The sequence below is a fragment of the Corapipo altera genome, unplaced genomic scaffold, assembly GCF_003945725.1.
Source record: "Corapipo altera isolate COAL_440 unplaced genomic scaffold, ASM394572v1 1b, whole genome shotgun sequence".
NCBI lineage: Eukaryota > Metazoa > Chordata > Aves > Passeriformes > Pipridae > Corapipo > Corapipo altera.
In genome coordinates this window covers 7,436,109-7,458,976 of record NW_020884881.1, presented here as the reverse complement: position 1 = coordinate 7,458,976, position 22,868 = coordinate 7,436,109, and the positions used below count along the sequence as shown (strand labels likewise).

The window sequence follows — 22,868 nt, the reverse complement described above, 5'->3', positions numbered from 1 at the left end:
TATACAGAAGGAAATACATAGAGCATAAATATTGACATTTATATTGTTCATACTTTACATGCTAAGGAAATCATTATTTTTTAAAAGCCTTCAATAAAGATGGCTGTTGGAAGGTTAAGAGGTAACAAACACCTTAGCAGTACCACACAGTAGTTCTGTTTCCTTGGAGATCCCCTTTAATGTAGAAATAAATAAGAAAAGCTCACGGTTCCTAGCGACGTGCCTTTTTTACCTAGTCTTTTAGACAGAAAAAAAGTATAAACGAAGAATATGGCAGTGCCTTACCCCAACGGTGACATTACATAGCCTCATGTCAGTGATACTCAGCTTTGAAAAGCTCCCTTGGGGAACATGCACTTATTTGCAATTGAATTATACATAACAAATAATAATTTCCTACTGCTATTGTCATTCTTTTATTATACATCAATATTTCACCTTCATAAAAAGAGTTTTAGAGAATTTTCAAATGCTCAGACAGAAAAACACCCACAAAGCGACAAACCCAAAGGTGATCATATGGCTTGGATATACTGTAAGGTAAAAGCCTTGGGGCCCAAAGACATGTCCAAATGCCAAACATCTCTTCTCAGAGATGCACAAGTCCCTTGTTTCAGATGTATGTCTGCATCACAAAATCAAACAGAAAAGTTCCAGGGGAGAAATAACATAGAAAAGAGCTTGATAGCCTTTGTTCTGGTGCAGCAGGCAGCCAGACTTAAGGGAGTGCCAAAGGTGGAGCAAAGTAGACCAAAGGAATAGAGAGCAGTATTATCAGGCCAGTACTACCTGGTACTATACTTGAACTCCAGATGGGGCCCTTAAAAGAAAACAATGGAAATAGTGAAACATCAGGACAGCAGTGAGAAAGAGGAAAAGCCTGGGGAGACTGGAAGCACTCAGAAATGCTGCTGTGGCCATGAAAGGAGAAAACAGGGTTGAGCCTGAGAGCCAGGAACTGGCAGTGAGAGGAAAACCCACACCAGATCTAGTAGGGTTTGCCCCCCACCTCCCATACACCGTGTGGCACTGACTGAAACTGATAGATGATATGGTCTGTCTTTTCAGGCCATCTGCTTAGCAGATATGGAAGCTTATTTTCTCTATTTATGACACTCGTTCACACTTGCTTAGAGCAGAACACAGTGAACTCTGATTCACAGAGCACTAGAACTACCTGAGACCTGGTTGAAATAGATATTTAAGCCACCTTTAATAGTGTGCCCAACATACTCGCAACACAGGCAAATTCTCCTGAGCTGAGAAAGATGGTACATGAACAAGGATCTAAGGGTCCCAGATGCTAAAATTTACAATTATACTTTTCCTCTTTTTGACCTATGTTTCTGTCCTTTTTGTAATGAAGACAGTGTTCAAGTTGTTCAGTTGTTTGAGACAAAAAACAACTATGCAGCATCTCTCACTGTTTGGTCACACTGAATCCTGTTAAGAAAATTAAAAGTAGAAATCACTGATGTGAAGTGACATGTAATTTTAACTGAAGCACGTTACTGTAGATCTCATCTGTAGGGAGCCATAGGAAATGGATTTGCCAGACTACCTTAAAAATGACTGCTGTATTTTGAAATGTGGAGTTATTTTCAAGAGAACTAATTTTCAGTAGAGGGAGCTGCAGGATCAGGTCAGAATTAAAACATTGAATAGCAGTCATTGCAGTAAGGTAGATTAAAAAGTATTTATGTTAACATGCAGAATTGTTAAACAGTGTACCAGAGAGTTTATTATCATAAAATTATTTAAACTTTAGAACTCTCCACTGTATCTTAGCATATGGAGAAACAAGTGATGCATATAACTGCATCTAAAGGCACTGTTTGAGGTTTTACTGAAAAATAATCTTCTCTTTTCCTGGATTATAGGCACTGACTTGTGATACAAAGACTCCAAAAGCAAAACAAAGCTATATTTCTTTCCTTATTGAAAGCTAGTGGCAATATTTCTGATATGGTAACTATCGGAGTTCAGAGACTCAATCAATGCACATGGGAGAGCAATAGGCAGTTATCTCTGCTGTCTCCATCCTCTCATAGTTGTATGCAAAATAATCTGCTTCTACCCAAAGGCAAATTTTCTCTAGATGTGTCATTTTCAAGGGTTATCCTTTACACTCAGCACATGCTGAGCCTTTTTCCTCTGACACAGCTCTACCAAGGCAGGCCAGTCAGTGACATCTGTGCCACTCACAGATGTTTCACGTTGCTCAGTGCTAGCGAGCCTTCTCTGTACTGACACCACTGTCAGTAGTGTCAGCCAAGATGGAAAAAAAAAGATCATGACAGGGTCTCGAACAGAGAAAAATGAGGTTACAGCAAAGTATTTGATATTATTTACAAGTCTTGATGTACATCCAAGAACCCAAACATGTCCTCCCATGAACCTGTATGAAGAGGCCTTGAAAATAAATACACTGTTGTCACAATTATTTCATCACATCAAATTGCTCCCAAATATTCACAGGCACAAATATGTTCAGCCCCTGCAACTCTGTCGCAGAGCAGTTCACAGGCAGCAAGTCCATTTCAGACATTTTTAACATCATCTCTGCTATCTTTTCTATTTTGTATAAGTTGTTTCATCTGTTTTATGTGTTGCTCCCAGTGTCACTTCTGCATTCTAGATGGCTTGTGTCAGAGCCATCAATTCACATCCTAACCCAAGGTCCTTTGCCAGGCAGGCTCCACATCAGTGCTCCTGAGGGCTACAGTCACCCCTGCTCACCTGTGCTGGCTGCACAGCCATGGAGATATCCATCTCTTTTTCCTGGAACAGACCAGGGTTTCCAGCACACATTTCAACATGTATGAGAGACAACAACGGCACAGTCATCAACAGTGCCTATTCGTCCACAAAAATGTCTGTGGCCGTAGCTCAAATATAGTGGCAACTCATTTCCTTATGGATATTTTTGATTACACCTTCACATGGAGCATTAGCCTGTTAGTACTGTCTAAGGCATCAGTCGATGTCAGTAAAAAGGGCACTGCAGGGGGCACTGTGGCCTGATGTGAGTTTCTCAGTGTTTCTGAAGACAGCAGAGATGCATTCCTACTGGCTTCAGGAAAAACACTAAAACCACAGTAACTGTAGATCCTTTCACCACTGCCTTTCATTAAGAGCATAGGAAGGCATTTTCCACTCCGTAGAAAGTTCTGGCTGTCACCACTGCAGGATGTATGCTGTGTCCTGGAACTGAAGGGAATTCAAATACAGCTATTTGTGCTTTTAAATGGCAATAACATTCTTTCCTTTAGCCCTCACCCATGCTAAGTGGAGAACAGAGTTCTGGTATCTCAGTAGCCATTGTTGGAAGTTAGAAATCAGAATCCCTGGTAGAAATCAATCCAAGCAGCTGTAGCCTCACACTCCTTTTGCATGTGCAATGTAAGGTGTATTATGTCAGGTTCCTTCAAGTAATGGCAGGGTTAATCAACAACCCTTTCATTGCCTTTTTTTTTCTTTTTCAGCTGCAATGAAAACACTGAACAGAGTCTACTTCACTAATAAATTCCTGCTGTGCTTTCTCATAGCAGTGTTACAGGACAGATTTACCCCAGACCAGTGAAATTTCCTCCAGCAAATGAAGGCATGGCACACAGTAATGGCCTTCAGTCCCAAACCTGCGCAACACAATACAATGCAGTATTCGGTTAAATTGGCAGTTAAGTTGGGATTGCTGAGTCTGCATAGCCATTGATCTTTGGATATTCCTGCTCACTGGATTGGTCTTCTGCAGCAGTCCATCCAGAGGGAGTACTACTGCCTGGTGTTCTTACCACACCAGTTTCAAGATGGAATCCTCTGAGCACAGGTGACAGCAAACCTGTGCTTCCTCCCCACCTCACCTTCCTCCAAGAGTTTGTAAACTCTTTTATGCAGGAAAAAAATACAAATTCTTCTGTTAGCTCAAAGGTTTGCCTACCAAGAGAGGACAGTACTATCTGCTGTTCTGGTGAGAGAATATGCCTGTGTTTACTCTTTCCCGACTCTGCTACCAAAGTGTTGAGGATTTTCTGAAAACCTTTACTAGAAAATTGCAACCACAGCAATACCCAGGTGTTCAGGTTTTACCTGTTTCCCCTAGAAAATTCAAACACTATAAGACACAATGGAAATGAGAGGCTCCAGCCATCTGAGAGCTACTTACTGGGTTGATTTTTGGGATAGGGACAGGGCAGCATCTACTAGCAGAGTAATCCTCAGAGTAGTTATTTATCTGATAGATATTGCTGAGGGGAGATATCTGCTTCAAATGCATCTATTAGAGCTTTAGACAGCATTATGTGAAAACACGGTATTTAGGAACTAACAGTGTCTGATTTGCTTCAAGACTTTATGCAGATACTCATTCCTTTTTCAGAGCCACAAGCTCTCTTCTAGAAAGTCTCTTCTTTGGTGGTAAACAAAAATCAGCCTCAAGCAGTTTTTCTTGATATCAATAGGTGCTTGAATATTGTGGTTTTGTTTTGTTTTTTTTTCCTTCTTTGTCTGAACAGGAGTACTGTTTAGGCAAAGAACAGAAGACTGAGAGGAAACAAAATAGCCCAGGGAAGGAATGCCCCCGAAAGCAGTGGGGGAATGTGCCCACCTGTAAATACAGCAAGGGAGATTCAATTAAGTGAGTAACCAAGGGTTTCTAACTACAAATCTTTAAGCAATCCATTCTGGTGGCTAATCTGCTTTGCAGAGTATACATCACCGAAGGCTCAGAAGAACAGGTTGCACAAATATGCACCAGGAACTGCATAGATATTTCTGTAGGGAAGCATTTTCTGTGGGGACTTTCCCTGATGTTACAAGGTCTGTGGGGCAGACTCTTAGCTGGGGTGAGTTGTTATCCCACCACCTCAATTTCAGCAGCATTGAAACACTTATCTAGCTTTTTTTCTTGCTGTCCAATCTCCCCTCTGCTAAAATACAACTGCTAAATATTAAAATGAAAAATTATATTTGGTGGACTAAATTGAACAGTCATACACAACGTTTCACATTGCTACAGGAAACCATGAAGCTGCTTTTACAATTCTCCTTTAACAGCTGTTCTGTCAATGCTGCTATTATGGTAAAGTTTGTGAGTGGAAATACAGAGAGTTACCCAGCATTTTTTTAGTAATGTGTCTTTACAACAGTGATAAAGCTTTTATTCTCTCTATTGATTGTAAATAGTCAAACTTCTAGCAATCTACTCAAACCTTTAGCACTAGCTTTACTGTGCAGTTAAAGTATCCATACTAGGGCAATGCCTTCCAGCAAAATAAATGGGAAAAAAAAAATCTGTATTTTGTTTTCCTAATTCTTCTTTTTAATATTTGTTCTAAAGTTGTTCTCTTTCATACCTTCCAGAATTTTGATTTTTTAATTTGCATCACTTCTGTTATTCTTTCAATATTTTTCCTGTAGGAATAATTATTTTTCCCCTTGTATTTTTCCTGTTCTACACTATTGAAATACTAAAAAAAAAAATAAAATATATTAATTTTATTTATTGTTGGAGGATTCCTATGAAATAAGGCAGAAAATTGCACCTTTGGTGAAATAGCAAGAGCAAATCGCCCTTTCAGACGTGTAAGAGTCTTAAAGAAGCAAACATTTTTTGAAGACAACCTCATTGGCAATTTTGGTAGGTACATATTAGTAATCATTTATAAACAGTAGGAAATTGAATAAAAAAAATGGTTAATCCTCTCATTGCAGAGAATTTGAAAGGCATGACTGAAGAATGAATGCCCCACCCAGTTCTAATTAATGGGACTAGTCACTCATTAATTAAGAACATGCATAAGCCTTTGCCAGATGTACATCATGTGCATGGCAGTGGGTAAGACAGAAGTCTGGGAAGACTGTTGCTTAATTCTGGACAGAATTATTTACTGCAACTTAAACACCAGTTAGAATCTACTATATTACTTAACTCTCCTGTTGAAAATTTGAAATAAGAGCAATGTCACTAATGTAAATAAAAATGATGAATTCCTATTGCTTATTTACTTCATAGGAATTAAGGTAGGAGTTCTAGGAAAATTAATTCTGTGTTTAGTTCTGAGCCCCTCACTAGAGGAAGGACATTGAGGTGCTGGAGCGTGCCCAGAGAATGGCAATGGAGCTGGTGAAGAGTCTGTAGCACAAGTCTGATGAGAAGCAGCTGAGGAAGCTGGGGTTGTTTAGCCTGGAAAAAAAGAGGCTCAGGGGAGACCTTATTACTCTCTAAAAATACCTGAAAGAAGGTTGTAACCAGCTGGGTGTCAGTCTCTTCTTCCATGTAATAAGCAACAGGACAAGAGGGAATAGATGAAGTGGCCTCAAGATGAGGCCAAGATAATCTTTCAACTCCCTTCCAATTCAAGTTTCTATTTTAGGACAAACTTCTTCATGGAAAGGTTGTCAAGCCTTGGAACAGGCTGCCCAAGGAAGTGGTTGAAGGTATTCAAAAGATCTCTAGATATGGACTTAGGGACATGGTTTAGTGGGGGACTTGGCAGTGCTGGTTTAAGAGTTGGACTTGATGGTCTTTAAAGGTCTTTTCCAAGCTAAACAGTTCTAAGATTCCATTATTCTAATACTTGAATTGCAAGACTGACATGTTTGTAGAAATTTCTGATTCCACACCACTCTCAGGACAATGGTGAGAAATGATGAGAAGCTCATAGGTCAAGCTAAGGACAGGGAGGTCCCTCAGCTGTTACAGCCGGGGCAAAACGAAGAGAACCTGGAGAAGATTAATTTAATTTATTGATAATTAATACCAGAGTAAGACAGAAATAGAAACAAAACTAAACTCATCACCTCCCCACCCCCATCTTCTTCTTTTCCTCAACTTTATTCCTGACTCTTCTACCGCCTCCTCCACCTTGAGCAGTGCAGGGGAATGGGAAATGGGAGTTCTAGTGAGTCCATAACACTTTATCTCACCCACTGCTTCCTCCTTCCTGAGGAAGGATGGGTTCCCCATGGGCTACAGTTCCCACCAGAAATATTCTCTCTGTGGCTGCAGTTCCCATGCTCCAGCATGGGCTCTCCATGGGCTGCAACTTCTCTCAGGGCACACCCACCTGCTCGTGTGTGGTCCTCCATGGGCTGCAGGTGGATCTCTGCTTCCCATGGACCTCCATGGGCTGCAAGGGCACAGCTGCTTCACCACGGTCTTCACCATAGGCTGCAGGGGAATCTACTCTGGTGCCTGGAGCACCTCCTCCCCCTTCTTCACTGACCTTGGTGTCTGCAGGATGTTTATTTTCCCCTCACTCCTGTCACAACTGCTGAGCAGCGTTTTTTACCTTTCTTAAATGTGCTATCATAGATGGGCTAGCAATGCCATCCATCAGCTCAGCTTTGGCCAGTTGCAGGTCCATCTTGGAGCTGGCTGGGGAACTGACTCGGACATGGGGGCAGCTTCTGCTGTCTTCTTCCAGAAGCCACCCTTGCAGCCCCCCTGGCTACCAAAACCTTGCCATGTAAAACCAATACACTTCAAAACCAGAAATCTTTACAATGCTGAAAATCATGTTTGCCTTCTGTGCCCATTGTTTATCTACAATGAACATGTTTTACTTTTGTAGTAATTATTGCAACATAATTCTAAACCCACTATCTATTTACCACATACTATTTATAGTATAATACGTATTTCATGCTTCTTAGAACAGCAGTTTCCTTTCACTTTTAGTAGTTTAGATTTTTCCACAATAATAACTCTAAATACCTGCATTATATCTAAGTTCCTTTTCCCCCTTTCCATCTTTAGTTTAGCTTGGTAGAGTTGCTTAGTTTTAGCCCAAGTCCTGCTTCACTAGTCGCCTTCCTTCACTCTTAGTGTTTGTTCACACTCACAATTGCCACAAAGGTGTGGTCAACCCAAACAGAAGGTTATGAATTGTTCCACCTGGTTTGATCTGCCCACGTTGGTTACACTGAGCACTCTACTGCCAGATTTCTGTCAAAGTGAGGTATCTTTTTCAAATCAAGTTGTGAAAAGAAGAAAACCACTGTATTATCGTACAATGCTGTTTTATTTTTTCAATGAAATGCCCTAGCATCATAAAACAACACATTTTCTAATCTTGAAGCCAGCAAGATTGGGAAAAAAGAAAAATCAAAGTTGGTTTTCCTATACATAATTTCCATACTGAGACTACATTCAGAGAAAAAAAAAACCCTAGAATTAAAATGTAAGCAGACATTACTTACAAAGCTCTTTTCTTAAAAATAAACTGGACATGTCATACAACTCACATATGGTGCTTTGCTAGTTTAATATGCTACAAATAGAATCATTCAAATGCAACTATGCAGCTTTTCTATTACCTAAGACTTTTAAATTTGATTATGTTGCAATACCTTTATTATTTACTTCACACTTCTTTACCATACTACAGAATGATATTTTCTCCTTGTTTTCTGGTGGCTTTTTCTCAGAAAGGGGATTTTCGGTATGGTGTTCTTTGGAAGCATGAAGCACTCAGTTTCAGATATTAAAAGAGTCAAAGCATTTCAGTATACATTCACTACAAGATTAAATCTCCATTTTTCAAGTAAGGGTCTCATGATTTGCTAGTAAACTAATGGAAAGGGCTGGTTTGTATTGACTCCTGTTCTCAGATATGAGAATGTGCCCTGGGAAAGCTGCAATGCCTCATAAACATCCTCACTGTTGGTAACCTGAGCGTGCACCATCATATCCTGCACAAGAATTACTGTAACTTGAAGTCTGGGTTCTCTCATAATATTCATGGATAAACCACAATAACTGTAGAAATTTTTTAACAAATGACACCTTAAAAAATATTTACATTTGTAGAATGGCATGATTTCATTTTCAATAGGGTTCTTAGTTTAAAAGTACTATTTCATTTATTAAACATGGCTTTAAAAATACAGTATACATAACACCTGTGTTAAATGTCTGAAAAACATTGGATGAATCAGCATTTCAACTCATTGCATTGATATGGAAAGTAAAGAGCAGTAGTTTTGGAAAGTACTCAAGTATTTCCCTGAAATACTATATAACAAAAAACAGATCCTAAACTTTGTATGATTGTACTCGAGGCAAATACAATTTGCAAATGCTTTTTGTCATATAGAGCAGTATGAATAATACTTGTAGCAAAGATATAGCAGACGATTTTGATATTACACAAAACTGGAATGTAAATAACTTCAATAGAAAAAAATAGCCTGCCATTTATAACAGTTTTCAAGTGCTTCAGTAATAAAATGACCAACTGCTATGGCTTACACAGACCAAATATATGAGAAACATGAAACTAATACAAACTGGATGACAGAAGTACCAATAAATATATATGAATACAGAATCATTAGCTGTTCAGATGCAAAAAACCCACAGATCTAGTAAGTTTTAAAGAGAACTTTAAAGAACACATAAAAAAAAAAACAAAACAAAAAGAAGAGAACAGGGGCTAACCTCTGATCCTAAAACAGGAATAAGCCTGTATAAGATGAGCAAAATTTAGCCCCAAGTTTAAACACAAAACATGTATGTGCCAAAATACACAAAACCATACACAATTTAAATAATCACTCCATATGACAGTCTAATGTTTTTTGTAATAAAAACAAATTAGCACAGTGAATTAGTTATTTATCAGATGCCAGTTTCTTCCCTTAACTTCACAAAACAAATTATTTTGTTTCATATTTAGTTAAATAAACACTATTTCAAAGACTTTCCATCATCAAATCATATTTCTAGACTTTACATTTCAACACCATATTTTGCAAAGACATTTTAACATATGAAGTAGAATGTCCAAAGAATTGTGTATTGAAGAGGGAAGCTTGTCATATGTTAATGTTAGATATTTAAAAAAAAAAATAAAACTTGCTGGTGTTTGAGAAGTTATTTATGTTTTCCTTTGCCTGTGCCTTTCTGATATTATATAAGTATTACTGCAAGTTGCTTGCAAGATCACTGTGTGGTATTTGGTATCATCCAAACAGTCATAAAACCCTTTATAATCCCAAAAAGCATGATGCAAGGAAGCCTTCATAAAGAGAATATATAGGATGAGGTGTGACCTGTATGCAGTTGTGCTTTTATTTTTCAAAGTATTTGCACACTCTTATTGTTATTACTTAAAGCCAGGAATGTGTGTTTGAATTGCATTGATAAGTTGCAAGGTATTGTCAGAATTACAAAATGAAAGATATTAATAAAAAAAACCAGGATGCAAGTGACAACACTGTTGTCCAGCATTTAAGCCACATGCAATGATGTATCACTCCCAGCAGAAAACATCTTCTCAAACACTGAAAATATCATGTTGTGATGCCAGTGGAAAGTCCAATGTTTTATAACACTTAGATATTATTGCAACACAATTGCTAAATTAGCTCTCTAGAAAAGCACAGAGAATTTATCAGTCATCATGAATACATAGATATAGGCTAATCCTCTCTTTTCTAACATAACTTAGATTAACTTGCTCCAAGATATATTTTAATGATTACAATGGTTTTTAAAAAAATGACACAATGCAGTAAGACGTCTAAAACTATACTGAAGCCATAAAAAAAAATCTAGAAGTTAAAAATACTTGTCAATTTGACTAAAATGCATATTTACTCAATTTCCTTGAGCTTTTATTTTTTCTTCTCCCCACTGGAGGAACAATGTCTATAGTAATTGTTCAGCACTACTCTGACTGTAGGCAGCTTCATCTTTACAGTTTTCCTCGATTCCTCTTGCAAATAGTTTCATTAACTGGCAGTGAACCCTGAAAAACATGGAAATCAATTAGTAACAAATAAATGGGTACTACATATTTCATTCTAATTATTTAATTCAAATAATCCATTCATTTCAAGCAGTTGGACAAAGTTCCTTACTCCAGACTACAGAAACCACACTTCCATTCTTGATGCAATCCTCCCCTTCATGTATCCTCATTTACTACTCTTGTCCACACAAAAAGTTCTATGGCTACTTAGATGAGCTAATCTTTTACCACATACATTATTTATAAAAGTCAGTTTTGAACTGCTAAGTGATTATGTTTTAATGGAACACACGTGCATATAAATATTATGGGTTTGGTTTCCTTTATTCTAAAAACAACAAACAAAAACAAGCAGCCCAAACTAATCCAAACAAAAAAACTCCCTTCAAATTTCACAAACTTCTCTTCTAATTTGATTATGTGCACAGCTGCAAAATTCTTTCATCATATGCAAAGACTGGCTATAAGACTCTGTGCTGTGTGTCAAAAAACACTGAGGATACTCAGTATTTCTGTAAGACAAAGATGCTTACTTAAGCTTAATAGGAAAAGCTATTGCTCAGAGTTATGAGGCACTCCACTAATTCAAAAAGAATCCTCCCAACACCACCTTCACTTCAAGCACTTCAAGCACATAATATCAGTTCCTAAGTAGTAAGCATGACTTCAAAGGCAGGGCCATCTATCTCACTCAGACTGATCATTTACAACATATGTGGTTGCAGTATGCTTTGGAAAGGTAACAAAAAAATTTAAGTTTATTATCATAAGACTCAAATTTGCTATGCACAGGTACCTTTTATGGATGTCTTTATGAGCATTTCTAAAATCAGTGACAAGGCTTAATGTGTTCTGCTATATAAAGAGAAAAATCAAAGCTTACCTCACTTCAATTGCTGAGCTATCCAGAGTTTCTCCATCACAATTCCAGGTGCTATTAACAATATTACAGCAACAGGCTGGATGATCTCTGCAGAACTGACCAAAACGTTTCTTTCCTATGTCCATGACATTGCTTTCATTGTCTTCTGAAAGCTTTGATGTAAACTGAAAACTCTTCACCCGATAAACATCTACAAATGGGAAGTCAAACTACAAAAAAAAAAATAAATAAAGCAAGTCAGGCAATTACAGTTAAATACACTTGATGTGTAAAGCAACTCAGTATGCAGCATTTTGTATTCAAGAAAAGTCTGTCCACTCCAGTTTTCCAGAGAAGGTTACCTGAGGCATAGAGTGATTTTTGGTTTTGAATAACTGCACAATTGAAAGACAGTAAAGCCAAAATGGAACTCTACTTCTCGATGGTCCTCCTCAAGCAGCTGCAATACTGCCACTTTACAGATAACCAGGTAACAGGTTCTGAGATTACAAGTAAATGGAGTATAAAAAATACTTAAAATAACATATCAGAAATATTATAACATGGTGTCAAAGTCAAAAGGGTTTAGATTGTATCTCTGCACCATCCTAAGGACCTGTTCAACTACAATCCTTAAGACACATGGGCTTTTATGAAAGTCTTCTGTCTTTGCACTTGGAACAATGCCCAGAAGGTGAGAATTCCATGGCAGCGTGATCAAATCACAGAGCTGGGGGTACATGAAAATAAGAATAGAGAGCAATATTATTAAATTCCAACAAAATAAAAATAATTTTAACTAGTTAATTCAGCTAGAAAAAGCAGGTCAATTAAAAGATTTATAACAGAGGCTGCAGATTTACACTACAATATTGTACAAATGCTTTAAAACGAGACTCATAAATTAAAGGGACAATCAAACTAGAGGGTTCCTCCACCTGCCCTGAAAGCAACTTAACTGATATGGACTTAAATATTTAGTAAGCTGTAATGAATAGAGACAGGTCATTTAGAAAAGGCAATAGAGTATGTCTGTGTGTGTCTATCGGAAGGGGATGGCAAGGAAGCAAAAGTGAACAAGAAACAGTTTACGCATAAACCAGTCTATATTGACATACAGTCAGCTTTTTCTTCCTTTTCCTTTCTTTTTCTTTTCATATTTCATTAAGTGTCCAAAAAGGATACTATTATGGTGGACACTAACCTGACATAAGGACATATGTACAACCCTGCATTTAATCTAAACTGCAAAACCAGCATAACTCAGAGAGAAACCTGAAGCATTGGAAAGGGAATGGCCATAGTGACAATCAGAAAAAGCAGAGTTGGAGGGACCTTCCCTCAACTTTTAACCATAGACAAACTGTGAAGATGTCAAACTCCACACTTGGAACCAGTGGTCCATGGATATGTGGCTCACTGAGCACTGTCCTTGTCCAAAAAGCTCAAGTGCAAAAGCTGGCATCCATGGCTGCAGTCACCTCGACATGCTCTCACGTCTCAAGCCCAAGCAGAATGTAGTCCCTTGATAAATGTTATAGCCAGTTTGAAAGATAGCCAGGGATGGCTTCAAATGGTCGCAAATATCAAGGGAACAATGAGTGAGAATGAGTGAAAGAAAGAAGAGGAGACTGAGAACAGCAGGAAGAAGGTATATAGATACACACACAATGTCCCAGGGACTGGTAATGAGGAAATAAAGGAAAAAGAATCTACGCTAATTCTTCTACAGAGCATCATAAACATGTGAGATTTGTTATTGCTTCTATGCACTAGATATGTCATTAGTCCATTGTTCAGTTAATTTCCAGAACATGTTAATGACACCAGGTTGTGACAAATATTAAATGTCTGTATTCACAGCCATAGCTCTGGTTTCAACAGATACAACAATCCAAAGCAGTGATGAATCTTCCCTTCTGACAGCTACAACATATGCAAGAAATAATTTTGAAGCTGAATGCATAAAGCTTGTAGACTGGTCACATATATGTAATAAAATTCTGCAAAAAGCCTGCAGTTTACAATGAAACTGCAGTTCTGGTAACATTCTTCTAAATCACATTTTTATACAGTTTATAGAAGTGATTTATTATTCCTTACCTCATCTACCTCAGCTATGTCATGCTGTGAGTAGTTTTTCATGACAACTATATGGTGGCACAGTTGTGATAACTTTAAATATTGTCCAAACAGCAAATACACAGAAAATGTTACAAAACCAAATTCAATTGGCAAAAATGGAATTTTGTTAGGATGCTATGGCCAAAGACTTGACTTGGGTAAAATGTTTTGGACTGCCTTTTTTTTTTATGATACACATGCTAAGATTATGTCACCCAAAAAGTATAAACTTTAAAAACCAAACAAACAAACCTGCTTAGTAGATGATATTTTTGTCATATAAGAATATCAATATTTAAAACCTAGATGGACTCTGTAGAATTCACTGTCAAAGGGAATACACACCTGATCATCTTGGTTTGTATGTCTGACAAGATACCGTAGAAAATCAAATCTGGAGCATTTACGAACTAGAATGAGATCTGCTGAACCGTCTGCCAAATGAGCTGCTGGTGAAAGACCTTTTGGACTTCGTGGACAGGCACAGCTCATATTTACTGCATTGATGGCTAGAAATTTCCCTTTAATAACCTTCCACTCTTCTTCACCTTCTGAAACACATCAATAAAGACATGGATACAGGTTGTCAGTTGATCTACTCACAAGAACACTAAAAAGCGATCATTATTGGCAACTTAAAGTTTTTACTAGGCATATTCACATACTGTCAATGAATATCTAAAATAAACTACATTTGAAAAAAAAACCCATATTTTTCACATACCAAAAGAGAAAGTTTCCTTCTCCCTTCCTAAACAACGTAGAGGTTTTGAGGCATATGAACTGGTATAGACTTGGAAATCTAACATTATTCAGTTCCCCACATTTGGGGAACTTACAGTGGGTTTCAAGGCACTTTTTTGATGGGATTATAGATGATATATATTTATGCTATATATTCCATGTCCTGAAATTCTGGTATTCTTTACTGTCTCAGTTTTAGGAACTTCACATTTACTTTAGAGATCATTATTACAATTGTCTAGGATATTTTGAACCTAAAGTCTACTATGCATTCATTTTGAATTGACTTGTTCCAAGCTTTATACATTGAAAAAAAAAAAGAAGAAGAAAAAAATTGTTTGCAAAGTATTCCATAGTTGGTCTTCACTCTTTGAACTTCTCTTGCTCCCTGGAATTTTTATTCATCGAAACTTCTTATTACCAACTCTTTAGTAACAGAACCAAGAAAAACAGAATTCCAGGAAAAAGAGAGTAAGATTATAATGTGACAATAGACTTGTCAACTTGAAAACAGAAAACTTTATTCTTTTTTCCATCTAGACTATCCTCTATCTCCTGAGAAACAAACCAGAAATAGCAAAAAAAAAAAAAAAAAAAGGCAGCTTTTAAATTCAACATTTTCACATCATTTACCACAGTAGTTTTTAGTATTGTTTGCTTTACTGCTGATCTTTTTATGTTGCTTTCAAACAGGACATTACCAAAAGAAATAATATCAATAAGATTCAAAACATGTATCTTAAGAGACATGAGAAAGACTTAAATGTTAGACTATAGAATGACTTTGTTCAGGCTGCAGGTAAATGACAAGACCCTGCTGTGAGATGAAGGTAAGTGAACAGAACATAAGAAACTACTGGAACTGGAAACAACAGGCATTTTCTGATACACAAACAACAAAACGAAAACAACACACTTTACTGATAAATCCATTTGTTGTTTATCTGAGAAGCACTAGTAATTTAGTTGTAAGTGTGTCTAGATACATAATAAGTTTTGAAGTATGCTTACTGTAATACATAAGTCTCCCTTAAGGTCTACATAGAGTAGAATGCTTATATATGTTACTGTAATAGATGGTTTTCACCTGCTGGAAAAATACCGTTCAGTATAAATTTCAGCATGTTACTCAAAAAAATCCTACACTGTTCAAGTAAGAACAAAATCAGGGTATTTGTCATATTTTCAGTGACCAACTGTTTTCATTTCTGTGGGGTGCATCGCTGTAACAGCACAAATTACTTGCTCAAACTATCTTTCCTACAATAGTGCAATCATAAGCAGGGAGTGCATAAACGGCACTCATTTCAACTGCCTATTGTGTACATATGCTCCAAGTTGCTGAAATCAGCATAAAGTACTAACATCCAATGTTTACTTAGCACATGCACACACACTTCTGCACAATACAATATGTTCAGTGACAGCCAATCAAGCATCCTCCTGAACTTAACTGAATCATACACAAACCAAGTAGGCACAATGAAAGAATCAGCTAATATACCCTCCTGAGTAAAAAGCTTATCTGAGGTGGACATTTAAAATCCTTTTTATTGCAAATCAAGAGTAGCTGATTGTATTGTTTGCTTACCACTACTGCATGGAGACTGGACTGCAAAGAAAGCCAGCTACCAGCAGTAATATGAATCTAAGTAAACAATATCCTACATAATCAGCTGCTTAATATCATGTGGAATGTTGGCTAAAGCAGTCTTGATTGCTCACTAACTTGTAGTTTTCCAGTAGCTCCTTTGCTGGATGAAAGGTAACGAAATCGCGAATTTAAAAAACAACCAACCAACCAAGCAAAACAACCCACCCAAACATAAAAAAAACCAAACCCCCCCAGAAACAAAAGAAAAATGGTTGGCATTTTTTAACTACAGTTATTTCTCAAGAAGAAAAAATTTTTTTTTCCTACCAAAAAAACTACTATCATATTTATAATATTATTCATACCAATTACTTATATTATGTAAAGCAATTTCTTTAGCTGAATCTGGGCATAGATTAAAACAAATCAAGAAATACATCAATTTGGCCATCTCTTGACTGTATAAAAAATCTGATAGCAGTAATTGGGATGAAAGCACTGTACATAAACACATGTAACAAGAATTCAAGTTGGCACAGAAATCTATATACAGTCTTTATGCTACCAATCAACCTCCACAATATGATGATACACTTTTTTGAGTCTAGAACTAAAAAAGATGTCTAGATGTCTAGAACCTGGCACAAATACAGTGCAAAATAACAATAATTATGAGCCAGTGTAGGTCCTAAGGCCCGAGGACCAAATTTTTGTGTCACTGGGCTCTGAAAGAAGAAAAAAAAAAGAGAGTAAAAGCAAAAACAAGCATCCACAGGAAGCCTGCCTACTATTTAAGAGAGGTTTATCCAAGATGATAAGCCAAGGCTGAAGGCAAAACTCAACCAACTGAATCTATATATCTTTCTCTAGCAAGGTCACAAGTGTATCAATATCAGTTCTTCCCATTAGGATGCAGCAGCCAGACATAAAGATATACAACTAGGAGGATTACTGCACAGAATTCAATATATTAACAGCTGTTTTAACAAAAGGAAAGAAAAATTATGCCCATTAAAAGAAAAGATCCACAGAAGTGTGCACAGGGGTTGGAATGGGGGCAAAAATGCAATGAGGATAGCATAACTAGACAAAGAGAGAAGTCTCATTTATCATTTATACTGAGTATCGGTGGGATGTTGTACAGAAATACATAAGTCCACTAGATCAGTTATTAGTTGTCCAAGTTCACTACCTCAGTTATATTAAATAAACAGCTTTACATAGGGTGACTTTAACAAGCACAAATTTTAAATCCTGATTTATTCTAAAAGTTATCTTAATAAACCTTATCCTTATCCCTCTATACCACCTCACAGTTTATCAGTTCAGTCCTTCTCACAGAAAGAGTCCTACTTTTGCTAAAGAAAAGAAACACATTGAAATAGACAAGTAATTAGTGTAATTTTATCAGAATTTTCTGAGGTTTGGGTGGAAGAGACACCTCACATGTTTTTCACATACTTAGAATCATAGCATCATAGAATCATTTAGGTTGGAAAAGACCTCTAAGATCATCAAGCCCAACTGTCAACTCAGCACCACTGTGTTCACCCCTAATCCACACCCAGGTTACTTCTGAACACTTCCAGGGATGGTGATTCCACCACTTCCCTGGGCTGCCTTTTCCAATGCTTGACAACCCTTTCTGTGAACAAACTTTTCATAATATCCAATCTAAAACTCCCCTGGTGCAACTTGAGGCCATTTCCTTTTCTCCAGGCTAAACACCCCCAGTTCCCTCAGCTGCTCCTCATCAGACTTGTGCTTCAGACTTTTCACCAGCTCTGCTCCCTTCTCCAGACAAACTCCAGCACCTCAATGTCTTTCTTGTAGTGAGGGCCCCAAAACTGAACATAGGATTTGAGGTGTGGCCTCACCAGTGTGAAGTACAAGAGGACGATGACACTTACCTACATGCATGTTTCCTTAAAGAAACAATGGATTATCTAGTAATTCAAAATGTTTTAAAAAACAAAATATACACACACTTGAACTGATATATTCTGAAAAAAAAAAAATTTGTATAATACTACAGCATTTTATTTTTTATGACAAATTACCTTCATGTTTTAATCCACAATCCTTGTGCTGTTCTGCCAGCTGTTGTTCACTTTTCTTGCAAATGTAACATCTGTGAACAAAAATACCATTCAGTTCCTGAAAAAAACCACTATTATTCATTTCACCTTTTTTGTTTTACCCATCCCCCCATCACAAGATGAAGTACAGCACTGACAACCCTGATGTGGCATGAATCACCATAACCCTGCAGGCAGTGCAGGTACTTAAGTACAGTGCTGAAGATTACTGGATGTCAGAGATAAGAGCAGTAGAGAGCCATAAGACTGCATAGGTTGGAAAGGACCTCTGATGTGATCCAAACCTCTGCTAAAAGCTGGTCTTATAAGATCAAGGTGGTCAGTGTATTAGTCAAGTTTTGACGATCTACAAGGATAAAAGTCCACAGACCTCTGGGCACATTGTTCCAATATTTAACTGCTGTAACAGTGAAAGACACTGACACACTAGAAAAAAATCCATCTCAAAAGTGCTGAGTGCAGGGGAAGAATCACTCCTCACCTGTTGACTTCTCTTTTGCTTAGAAAACTCATTAAAAGGTTGGCTTTCCTTGCTCTGAGGACATGCTGATAGCTCAGGTACTGCTGCTGGCCACCAGGATCCCAAAGTTCTTTTAGGCAGAGCTGCCTACCAGCCAGTCAGTGCCCAGTCAATACTGCTGCATGGGACTATTCCACCCCAGGTACAGGTGTCTCCTGAACTTCAGGAGGTTCCTATCAGCCATTTCTTCAGCCCACCAAGGTCCCTTGGAACAGCAGCCCTGACTTTCAACATAAACCACTCCTCCCAATCTGGTGTCATCCATAAAACTGCTGAGAGCACACTTTCTGAAACTGTCCCAGTCATTAATAAAGACATTGCACAGTGTTAGCCCCAGTATTGATCCCCAAGGGACACCATTAATAACTGCCTGTCAGCAGGACTTGGTATTCACAGCTTTTCTAGTAGTCTAGCCAGTTTATCACCCTACTCACTTACCTAGTCCACACCTCATCAATTTTGTTTTAACAATACTACAGGAAACAGGATCAAAGGTCTTGCTAGAGCCTTGCTGAAGTCAAGGTATGTAATATCCACTGTCTCCCCTTCATCCATGGACCTGTATGGCCTGGGAGCAGACTACATCAGTGAAAAGTGGGGTAAAGGAGTAATTTTGCAGCCTTTTCCATATATCTTATCACTGTGTTCCTCATACCACTAAGTAGCAGGTCCATAATTCCTTTACCCTTCTCTTATAATTGGTATACTTGATATACTTAAATAATCCCTTCACATCCCTCCCTGATTTCAATTCCACCTGAGCTTTGGCTTTCTCAATTTCATTTCTGCATGTTTAAGCAATGTCTTTTGTGTTCTTCCAAAGCAACCCATTCCACTTTCACCTTCTCTTTACTACTCAGCTCATTGCTCATCACATTGCTTTCCTATTCAAGTTTCTGCATATCAGAATGGATTATTCTTGTGCTTTGAGGAGGTACCAACTAACTCTTGTGTGCCTCTTTGTCCTCTAGGGCAGTCTCCCATAAAATCTTACCAAGATTCTCAAGCAAACCAAAATCTGCTCTCCTAAAGTTCGGGGTTGCATTTCTAGTTTTGGTCTTGCTTACTTCTCTCAGGATTTTAAACTCTACCATGTATAAAATCCCCTGCAAGGCACCAGGTACTCTTTATTCCCTTACTGACATCTGGATGACAGCTTTCTCCATCTGGAGCTTCCCCTCCATCTGATGGATCAGGATAGTTGCTCCAGCTAATACTAGAGACTGTGATCTGTAGCATGTCACAGCACTAGCACAGCAGTCTCATCAGGTTCCATGTCATTTCTGGACAAAGTTTCTGGCTCCTCTGTATCCTTCTGTGCTGTTGGCTGCTGTGACAACTACTTTATCTCTGATAGTTAAATTCATATATAAAGAAGAAGAAGAAATACTAGTGCATAACTTCAAGCAGGTGAAAGCAGAGAGAAATGATGGAACACTGAAAGATTAAGGTAGGCCCCCTGACTGAAGAAACAAGTGAAGAATATCACACAGAATATACAGCATCATAGTAGTTGTATAAATAGGCTAATTCCTGAGAGGACTTGTTCTCAGGACAAGCTACGCCAGATGTTATCATGGTACTAAAACAATTACTAAAATTGCCAGATCCAATTACAGTATGAACACTTGAGAAGTTTTGAATTATTATCTCCATTTGTAGAAGCTATGGGGCATTCAGACTTAATTTTTTAACACAGCATAGTACCCTCAGCATCTTGTAACTGGGTCCTGTGCTGTTATACTTTGATTCACTTAAATTTGAGGGAGGAGGGAGAACCAGCTAACAAAATTTTATTATACTTTTGTTTAATGACCTGATAAAGTGTGTTCTTTTTAATGAGTCAATACTTTTTTTATAAGCTTGTCTCTTTCAGAGCAAGCATTTTGATATTAAAAACAACACTTCAGTGACCTCTGTTTATGGACAGACCTTTTAAAATAGTTCACGCCAAATATCCAGAGCCAAACATTAGCCTACCCTGTTCTGCAACTATCTTTATCTCGTGGAGATCCCAATGTGTGTTTTGCTGGTTGATAAGCAATTGTTCCTTCATAATAATGATGAGAAAGAAAAGTCTTGAAGCCTAAAACAAAAAACGGTATTATGAAGTGTCTTATAAATCCACATTGCAAACATCTCTGCATACATTCCTTGATTGCTCCTTTCTTTCCTTTTCTAAGGACTGCAAAACAATAGTTGCCCTCCTCAAATTCAGAGCTCTTTGTCATATGTTGTTTTAGACTGTAAAGAACAAGGAAATACCACACCACCACCCCAACTTTTTAACATTTGCCCAAAGTGCCATTACTTCATTTGACATCTTTAAAAGCCAACTAAAAAATGTAGCCACTGCTGAATCTTAAACTGGCCTACACTAAAATTCTCCTCATGCATCTTCTTTCAGTAACACAAGATAAATCAAAGAAGGCAAAAAATAATTTCCACTAGCACAGGATTTATCCAAATATTAGCTAACAAGTCTAAATCACTTATCTCTCTATAATCAGTGCTAGATGAAGGGCAAAATTAAAAATTCATTCCATCAGCTGAATGTCTAAGACAGAGGATTGTCTATCTCCCTCTAAGTGACTAAAAGGAAAGTCCAAACGATTAGGACAGAGAAGTAACTAACTACTTTTTAGGCAGTTATCACTAGGTGGCACATATTCAACACAACTTTAATGAGCCCACTGTCAATGTTAACCCCAAAGTTACAGAGCTTTATATGATGTGATCCAATGTGCTTGGTACTAAAAAGAGTTTAAAATCAGGTTCCGCCTGTTTCGGCTGTTTAACAGCTTCAGAGAAGGTTGGTTTGGAGAGAATAAATTAACTGCTCCAATATGTTTACATGCTGACAAAATAACAATTACACAAGTTACCTGAGTAGTCGTATCTCATCGGACCCATCCACCGCTTCTTTTCACTATCTTTTAATATATCTCCATAAAAACCATAACCCAGCAAGGATACAGAGTATTTCAAAAACATGTTGTTGTGATGTACAGAAGAGACATCCAGAGGTTGACAGTCACCTATGAAGATTATAAGTGCAAGGTTCTATTGACATTTTATTTGCAACTGCAAACATAATAGTAAATTTAACATTGCAAAATCTTTAAAAATAAAAATATATGTTGTATTTGTCATAATACATGTGTCACATATGCATGCACTTCTTATTCATGCAGAAAAGGAAAAACAGTTTTTAAATTAATACTAATTTAATCTCATACTTTAAAAAGTATTAAGCACTAAGTGAGAAGAAAGGGCTTAGTATGCTAAAAATATATAATGAAGAATTTACACTCATTTACCCTGTAGCAGTAGGAGGGGATAGAGCCATGGAACCATTTAGATTGGAAAAGACCTTTAAGATCATCAAGTACAGCTTAGTTAACCCAGCACCACCAAGTCCACCACTAAACCATGTCTCTAAGTGGCATATCTACACATCTTCTAAAGACCTCCAGGGATGACGACTCAGCCACTTCCATGGGCACTCTATATCAATGCTTGACAACTCTTTCCCTGAGCAGATCGATGTAGTATCTTCTGTACATCTCCTGGATACTACTTAAACCTCTATGTCATATTATAAGAGGATAATTCAAGCTAGAAGGGGTCTTAGGAGGTTTTTCATCAAACCTCCCACTCAAAGTAGGTTCAGCTATGAGGTCAGATCTGGTCACTCAGGGATTATCCAATCCTGAAAATCCCTACAAACAAAGAGTACACCACTGCTCTGATGTCCTCATAGTGTAAGCCTTGGAGTGGTGGGTATTGGGGCAGGGTGGGGTGGGTAGAGGGCAGTGGAGGGGGTGTTGTTGCTTTGCTTTTTTGATATATTGGGTTTTTTCTTTTGCAGGGAGGTTGGACCAGATGATCCACTGTGACCAGATGATCCCTTTCAACCTGACCCATTCTGTGATTCTGTGACTTAATAACTGAAATACTATGACAGTATAATACTAAAGGCACTCTCCAATCCTAATCCAGTGGCCTAAACTCTACAGATGCTGGGCAGAGTTAGCCATACGTTAGAGAAGCACAAGTGTAAACCTTGGCAACACCAGAACCTAAAACTGCAACTGTGAAACACTCACTAACAAGTGATAATGAACTAATTGCCATTTGGAAATTCTCTCCTTTACGCTTACAGATC

General features: G+C 37.7%; 1 protein-coding gene across 5 annotated transcripts in view; it reads right to left on the bottom strand.

Annotated features, from left to right (window-relative positions):
- Window positions 1-8,005: 8,005 nt before the first annotated feature.
- Window positions 8,006-22,868, bottom strand: part of CERK (ceramide kinase) — a 41,709-nt gene continuing 26,846 nt past the window's right edge. For all 5 annotated transcript variants that reach the window (XM_027639756.1, XM_027639758.1, XM_027639760.1 and 2 more), the window contains exons 8-13: window positions 21,586-21,738; window positions 20,681-20,786; window positions 18,142-18,212; window positions 14,089-14,294; window positions 11,641-11,849; window positions 8,006-10,754 (exon numbers count right to left, since the gene is read on the bottom strand). In XM_027639756.1, the coding sequence (XP_027495557.1) occupies window positions 10,655-10,754; window positions 11,641-11,849; window positions 14,089-14,294; window positions 18,142-18,212; window positions 20,681-20,786; window positions 21,586-21,738 (845 nt within the window). In that variant the 3' untranslated portion in view covers window positions 8,006-10,654. The remainder of the gene's footprint in view (window positions 10,755-11,640; window positions 11,850-14,088; window positions 14,295-18,141; window positions 18,213-20,680; window positions 20,787-21,585; window positions 21,739-22,868) is intronic.